Consider the following 7,476-nt stretch of genomic DNA (forward strand, 5'->3'; position numbering starts at 1 on the left):
TCAGAATTGCTGCTTGTGTCAGTTGCCACTGTGTTCACAGCTGTAGCTTGTGATACTGTGCCTTTCCTTTATCTTAGAAACTTCTGTGGGTGTAACATCCCACGTACCCTGCCCTGTCATTCCATGTTCTATAGAGACGCATTGCTGTCCTCGCTTTCACCTTCTTGTTGTTCTGCAGGCTCTGCTCATTCTCTCCCCCAGCCGACTGTCATCCTACAGTCTTGCTGTGAAGAGGAAAGGGATTTCACTTTTAATTCCTGAGGAACTAGACAGTATTTTTGCATTGTCTCATCACCCTTCTCCCCTTTTCTGCTGTATGCCTGCATCTCAGCTATTTTTAGAGACTGTTGTCTAGAAAAAGAAACCGTAGGAACGCTACTGTCAGTGTTCTCATGGAACGGGCTGCCATCTGAACTCAAGCAATCGTATGTGGTGTTAGCTGCAAGCAGCACAAACAAGTCAAAACAAATACTTGGAGTCGTGGTCATAGGAACTGATCAGGTCTGCACAAATGAATACAGCAGAAAGTATTAAAGTGGTACATAAATCCATAGTCCCTTGTATTCTGTGTTCACTTCTGTTCTCTCTCAAAAAGGGTGTTAGTGCCAGGAGAGGTTATCAGAAGTGCAGAATGCCTTCTATATTAGGAAAGATTAAATTAAATAAGTGCTGCTCAGCTTGGAAGAGCAATGATAGAGCTGTAAAGGATCCACAAAATAGCATGTGACATGGGGAAATACTTTTTCTGAGGTTACAAGTATAGATTTGTAACTCTTCAAATTTATTAGGTGGGAAATTTAACAAAACATGAGGAATTACATTTTTCATACATGCCTAACTAAGCTGTGGCGCCTGTTGCCACAGAAGTTTTGGCCATAAGCATGAATAGGCTCCAAAAGGTTGAGACAAGCTAGGAGAGAAAGTGGTTGTTTGGCTTCTGAGTAGGATAACTGGTGTGTGGCCTTTAGGGAGTCGCTGAACCGTTCCGTGTGCTGGTGAAAAGATGGTGTTAGCTGTGCTCACACAGCTGTTGCTGGTATCTGGCAGAGTGGGGTGCCATCAGGCTGGCTAGCCTGGCATAGCGCAGTGTTACCAGTGTTATTGCTAGCCTCAAGTTCTCCAGCCTTCATGTTTTCTGGGAGCTGAACAAGTTCTTATCTTAGGAAAGTTACTCTTTTACGGAGGGCACTTGCAAATGTCTTGGAAGATAACCTTGCTGGCCCTCGCCTTCTGTGTCAAGTTGGCCCTGTCTCCCGTGCTACTCACCTGCACAGAACATGTTGTCAGTGACTTTCACTTTGGTGGATGCCTTGCAGACATCTTGGTGTACGATTGGCACGTTGACCTGTTGCAGGACTGTGGGGAGGTTGCTTGGGCTGGTGGCCCATGTTTCTTTCAAGTTTCCCCAACCAGTTACGCGCCCTTTGTAACCTGCCAGCATCAGCCTGTAGAAGGAAGCACAAGTGTAATCAGAGGTATTGCAACAGCTTTTTTTCTGCCTGGCTCTCATGCTGCAAATAGCCTAAATAAGGCATCTTTTTCTGTCTTTATTTTGAAGGTCCAAAGGAGGATTTTGTAGCCTGTGTTTTTGACTATGGGACAGTGTCCTTACCTCTGCACAACCTCTTTGGTAGGCAGGCAGACAGGATGGATGTAGTCACTGAAGATGATGGGTCTCTTCAAGTGCATAAGTGCAATGTCCCGGTCCATGTTCTCTTTCCAGTTGTACTTGGGATGGAGGATGATTTTATCCAACAGGGCAATCTTCTCTTTATTCTTTTCATATCTGAAATAGTCATGAAGGAAAGAATGTGTTGTACAGTAGCAACTTAGAGTCTTCTGGGGTTCTTGATACTCTTAGGTGCTTAGTACCCCCTGAGACAATACTGTCTTTACACTTGAGTGCCCCTTCAGTCTTCCCATGCTTCTGCTCTTCCTTTCACTTTAACCTTATGGATCAGCAAGAGCTGATCCCATTAGGATCAAGGCTAATGGGATCCAGCCTCCAAGGCCAGGCTGGATGTGGCTTTGAGCAACCTGGTCTAGTGGAAGGTGTCCCTGCCCATGGCAGGGGGGTTGGAACTAGATGGTCTTTAAGGTCCCTTCCAACCCAAACCATTCTGTGATAATGGAGAGGCACGTGCCATTGGCTATGCACGTTTCCTTGGCTACTGAATGACAGCCCAGCTTCATTGTATGTCCTAACTCAAAGAGGAAGGCTATTTCACTCTCACTTCATCCAGGCTCTTACTTTGCCCTTATGTGCTTGCCAATCCGCACCAAGATGTCGTTTGTAGTTAAGTTCTTGTCCCAGGGTGGATAATAAAGACAATGAGCAGCAGTCAAGATCCACCTGTCGCTGATGAGGCTGGCACCACACAGCAGCTCTTGAGGACTCTTTTTGTAGAGCATCACCTGCCTGGGAGACAAGAAGGGGGGAAGCCTTAGCAGGACCAAAGTGCTGCTGGCTGAGTGTCTGTTAGTGTCATGCAGAAAGAGTGGAATTTGCTAATGGCTATATGACAAAGACAACTGTATAGGTGGCTCTCGGAAATCATCCCTGGGCATGTATATTCTGTGTAGTAGGCCATTTAAGCTGTGTCCTTCACCTGGAGATGTTTCTCATCCTCTCTGCTCCAGCAAAACTGGAAAGAGGAAGAGACAGAGATGAAGCATACCAGCCCGCTTGCTTTCCTAGATGGTTCTTGGCTCAAGAGGAGAGTTTCTTTCCAGCTATTTTATTACTGCCCTGTCATCTACCAGGAGAAGCTTTGATTAGAAGCCATAACGCCCTCATGCCGCCTGAGATGGGAGGGACCTTTTACTTCCCTCTGCTTAAACTGGAGAGAAGTGAGACACAATTCCCCAGGAAGGACCATGCAAAAGTAATGCTTACCAGGGAGAACTGCCAACTTCTGCGTCGTCCCCATGCACAATTCTGCCTCTTCCATACGACTCCAGCAGCTCCTTCTCGCTTCTGTCCGTTACCTGTTTCTTCTCAAATAAAGGACGAGTGCCACAGTCTGAAACAACAGGCAGCGTGGCTTGGTTACCCTTCCTGATTCACAGCGGAGAAACGTCTGCAGTCAGCATGCAAAGCTGAAGAGCCTGGGAAGGAAGTGCTTACTAGCTCCGTGATTATTAACTGGAGAATGACTTCTGATTGACTTCAAGGAATTTAAATACCTCTCCTGCTTTTGACATCATTTGGCAAGCTGGTGTTCCTGAGGAACAGTGAGTGCCCTGTGGGAAGAAGCTGCAGCCTTTCTACAGACTGTCATGCTGGATGTAGGGTTTTTGCTCACCTGCTTCACCTGAGCCAAAAGTTTTGTCATCAAAGAAGGTTTTAAACTCTTGAGGAAGGGTGGAACGTCCTGATATTCCCTTCACCTGTTCGTTCTCATCCTCTAGCGAACTGTCTGAGAAAGAAAGACAAACATGGTAAAAGGCCTAGCTCCAGTTTCCGTGATCCTCAGCAACGTAGATGTTCCTTTCCATACACAGTGGGCCTGATGGAGGAATGATGTTTTGGAACTACAGCTCTTTTTAATGCTCCCTGTCCACCACTGTGAGTTTTTCAGGGAGAAGAGAAACACCTGAGAGATGTAACAGCTCCATGCATTTACGGGTTGCTACAGGTGATTTTTTTGGATGAGTCGGATGCACGTACTACCTCGTCTGTGCCTCCCCGGCCCAGCACCTCAGCCTAGTCAGGCACACAGCTTTTGTTTGCCACTGCCTCGCGAGTGTGCCTACCCAAACCAATGCAGGCTTCTCACCGCAGTAGTGCAGATCACAATATTCGAAGTTGGGTGGTTCAGCTGTGACACACCAGACACCCTCGTCATCTCCATCGGGATTCCGACAGTAATTCTCCAGCAGCTTCACCTCTGGGTCAAGGTGTTTTCCATGGAGCACCTCTTTGGCTTTTTCAGAGTTCCACGGCAGGCACTTAGCTCCAGACACAGTGACCGAGAGGGTCCCGGTGTAAAGCATGCCTTTCTCATGTTCACAGGGCTCCAGCGGTGCTGGGGGTGTGACCCGTGGAGTAAATTCAACCGTTGTTCTGTCTTCACCTGGAAAGACAGGGAACTGTCATTTAAGCCACAGCTTTGCGCTCAGAAGTGCTGTCAGCAAATAGCACTGGAGCCCCTTTGTTAAGGCCTGGAGTTCCATGGGGCAGCCCATTATGTTTGGGAGCTCCCACCGTGCTCCCAGGTAACGTGGTGACCCTCTACAACACTGCAGTGCCAGAGGTGGCTCTTTGGACAGGAGGTAAGGTGAGGCTGGCGCTACTCATCACACGTCTCTTCGCCACTAAGATGTGAGGGACAGTATTGTGTTCCTTTCTGGGGTACCTTTGGGAACCAGCTCAAGGGCTGGGTAGGTGCCTCCTGCATTGTAATCTTGCTGTGTAGGAGCCTCCAATGCCTTTTCTTCAAAGGCGTAACTAGATTGTATTTGGGGGAGCCCTTTACTGTGATACGCTACTAAAATAGCAAGTCTACCTGGTGCTGATGTTTCTATATCTAATTATAAGATATATTTTTTCCTGCCAGACTTTCCACACTTTTTCTAGCAAGTGTCTTGCTGCTGAAAGCTTGCAGCCGTTATTTCCTGGGCGAGTGGGCACCAGATCATCTGCTCTGCCACAGTTGCTCGGCCTCAAGCTGCCTTCTCCTTGTGCACTGGGGAAATCCCCATGTGAAGAGAGACCCTCAGTTTGACTACTGACCCTGGGGCCCAGCAGCCACTGAGCAAGTAGCGTTCGCCTTGATCGGTGAGATTGGCTCAGGTCAGCACGGTTGCAGAGGAACCGCGCACAAACCCAAGGCTTTTCTAGTCCTGCCGTATCCATGCAGGCGGAGTAACGGTAGACTGCTGTAGGTCAGAAACCAGCTGGTGATCAGAGACGGGACCGCAGAGCAGTATCTCCAGTTTGCCGTACGGTGGATCAGGACAGCGTCAATGATTTTGGAAACCGTAGAACGCCCCTTGGTCAAAAGGGTTGCTGACACCTCTGGCTCTGTAAGAGTCGTTGGCTCAGGTCTGTGCTTTTAGAAGAGAAGTTTCTGCTGTGAGGAGGTTCTCGGCTTTCATGGAGGCCAGGCCCCAGGGGATCCAGCTCTGTATTATGGAGAAGTGGGAGGGTGTATGTGTTCTCTACCCTGTCAAGTTTAATGATGCGAGAAGGATGTCTTCTCTTTTCTGGAGATTGTGGGTATTAAAGTGCTTCCTTCCGTGTGAGTGAATGCTAAGGCAGACATTCAAGCACAAGCTTTTGCCCTAAAGGTGGAAATTCAGACCAGAAAACCCCTCACTATGACTCTCTGCTGTCACAAATTAGAGGCAGCTGAGCCAGGACTTTGGGATGCCCCTGACGAGCAAAACTGTAGTAGATTCCAGAGGACTGCTGATTCCAGATTTAATCTGGATCTAGGTTAGTGTAGTCTAGAGAAAACAGCACGTTAGAGGAACTTAGCCAAGGTAGATATATGGGCCCCCCCAGCTCCCTTACGACACCGCTCCTCATCTCCAACTGATCGTGTAAGATCCCTCCCTCCTACCCTCCTCTCCTCCTTGACACATTATCAGTCTCAGTGCAGTGTTCCCTGCCAGTGCAGGGCTTGCTGGGGTGCAGAGCTGAGGCGTACCGCACACTGGGATGGGACACTCCTCCCGCTCCACCGTTGGGTCTCGGGTGTAGCACCATGGGCCTTCTGAGCTGTTGTCTGGGTTCCTGCAGTAGTTCTCAATGAGGTTGGGATTAATGGTGGCATTAAATCTGCGAGGAAAAGGTGGTTAGGCTAGGAAGGAAGGACGTGCTGGAGAACCCTTTAGGGGTATGTGGGAGGTTAACTTACTTGGGTATGTGTGGATATTTGCTTGTCCACACTTGACATTCAATCCCTGATTTGGTGTAGCTAATTGTCCCCTGATAGTTCTGGCCCAGTCCAAGGGAGCAGTTACCTGTCAAAATCCCAGCGTGGTGTAAGCCAGGGCCGGGGACAACGGACATGGGGTTTTTTAAGTTCAGAGGTACCATCCCACAAACCCCTTAAACTTTTGCTGCACGTATGAGCCTGCACAGGCATTCAGTTCATGGGGTGGGTGAGACTGGGGTTTGCTTTGGCTGTAGATGCAGATTGAGAGCCCTTTGGAGCAGCAAAACTCAGCCGCACCTGACTGTCACACGGAGAAGGATATCGCCCCCATGCTGTTCCAGCAGCACAGTTAGGCCGTTTGTGAAAAGGTTAGTGGGGAAATAAGGGATTTCAAGCTCCCTTTGTGTTATTTTTTTCTTTCTAATCGGATGGCTTCACCAACTTTAGACAAACTCTGCAGGAAGCAAGTTCTTGGCACTCGCTGTATCTGGGAGACTGAGGTCAACGTGAGTTTCTTACCTTCTAAACAAGCATCCAGAACTGCCCTGGACTTTCTCAGGCCCTGACATACTAGCAAAATAAGAACAAAGAAACACGTTATAGTAAAGGAATCCAAAGAAACATAGTTTGAACCAGTTTATCATCTAGGGCCAAAACACAAGTGCTTTGTCCTGGAACGTGAGGTCTTGTAAGAGGTAGAGACAGCGGTGCGACAGTGCATCCTAAGGGATAGCAGAGCACCTGCAGGACTTGAAGCAACCTACCTTGATATTTTGACCAAAATGCGTCCTGTAATTAAAAAAAAAAAAAAAAAAATTACATACTGAAGAACAGTGACACAGACCTTGCTTAGCTGCTGCAATTCAAACCAGTGGGAGAGTGCCCCATCACAGCAAAGGGAACAAACTGACCTACCTCTGTTGATATCAGTTACTACAGAGCCCAACAAAGCAAAAACTCTGATATAAAACCACGTTCCCACTCATCACACTTGGGAATCCAGGGACGTCTGTTTCTAAAAAGACTGAAGATGCTTACAACCTTCGTCAACCTACAGAGGAAGCAGAGCCTGTGCTACAGTGCAGAAGTCCAAGGAACTGAACCTAGAACTTCCAAGGCCACAGGTCCTATGTAGGTATTGCTCAGCAGTGTGGATCTACATCTCTGCTGTGCAGCCTGGACGTGATGGCTCTAGAAATACTCCATGGAGGTTGTACCCTGCCTAGACTCTTAACTGTTTCTTTGTTTACTGTTGGATTCTTAGGTGTGAAATCCAGCATGGATACTGGCCTTGGGGCTGGGAGAAAATCCCCCAAGGATGCAGAACATATTTAGCAGAGTAAATGAGCCTGGAAACCAGAAAGAGGAACAGACTGTGCAAAAGTGTCAGCTCAAAGGAGTTTAAGGAACCTGCATCAGTGTTTGGTTGCTAAGCCAGCTCTTCTGTGCGCATCTGGGACTGTGGCAGTTTGAATGTGTGTGGCACCATGCTGAACTAATTGGAAGAGTTGACTGGTGGACCATTCATTGGATAAGGAATTGGCTGGATAGCCACACTCAAAAAGCTGTGGTCAATGGCTCCATGTCTGAG

The 7,476-nt window shown here is 48.0% G+C and overlaps 1 protein-coding gene across 1 annotated transcript in view; it reads right to left on the reverse strand.

Moving 5' to 3' along the window:
* F2 (coagulation factor II (thrombin)) overlaps nucleotides 1–6,674 on the reverse strand; it is a gene marked incomplete at its 5' end in the record, with an annotated part of 7,698 nt that extends 1,024 nt beyond the window's left edge. The window contains 10 exons of the mRNA XM_010153009.1: nucleotides 1,267–1,445; nucleotides 1,613–1,786; nucleotides 2,252–2,419; nucleotides 2,897–3,023; nucleotides 3,306–3,419; nucleotides 3,780–4,076; nucleotides 5,655–5,785; nucleotides 5,865–5,970; nucleotides 6,405–6,455; nucleotides 6,650–6,674. Coding sequence (XP_010151311.1) covers nucleotides 1,267–1,445; nucleotides 1,613–1,786; nucleotides 2,252–2,419; nucleotides 2,897–3,023; nucleotides 3,306–3,419; nucleotides 3,780–4,076; nucleotides 5,655–5,785; nucleotides 5,865–5,970; nucleotides 6,405–6,455; nucleotides 6,650–6,674 — 1,372 coding nt within the window. The remainder of the gene's footprint in view (nucleotides 1–1,266; nucleotides 1,446–1,612; nucleotides 1,787–2,251; nucleotides 2,420–2,896; nucleotides 3,024–3,305; nucleotides 3,420–3,779; nucleotides 4,077–5,654; nucleotides 5,786–5,864; nucleotides 5,971–6,404; nucleotides 6,456–6,649) is intronic.
* Nucleotides 6,675–7,476: the final 802 nt, after the last annotated feature.

The sequence above is a fragment of the Eurypyga helias genome, unplaced genomic scaffold, assembly GCF_000690775.1.
Source record: "Eurypyga helias isolate BGI_N326 unplaced genomic scaffold, ASM69077v1 scaffold6336, whole genome shotgun sequence".
Classification (NCBI taxonomy): domain Eukaryota; kingdom Metazoa; phylum Chordata; class Aves; order Eurypygiformes; family Eurypygidae; genus Eurypyga; species Eurypyga helias.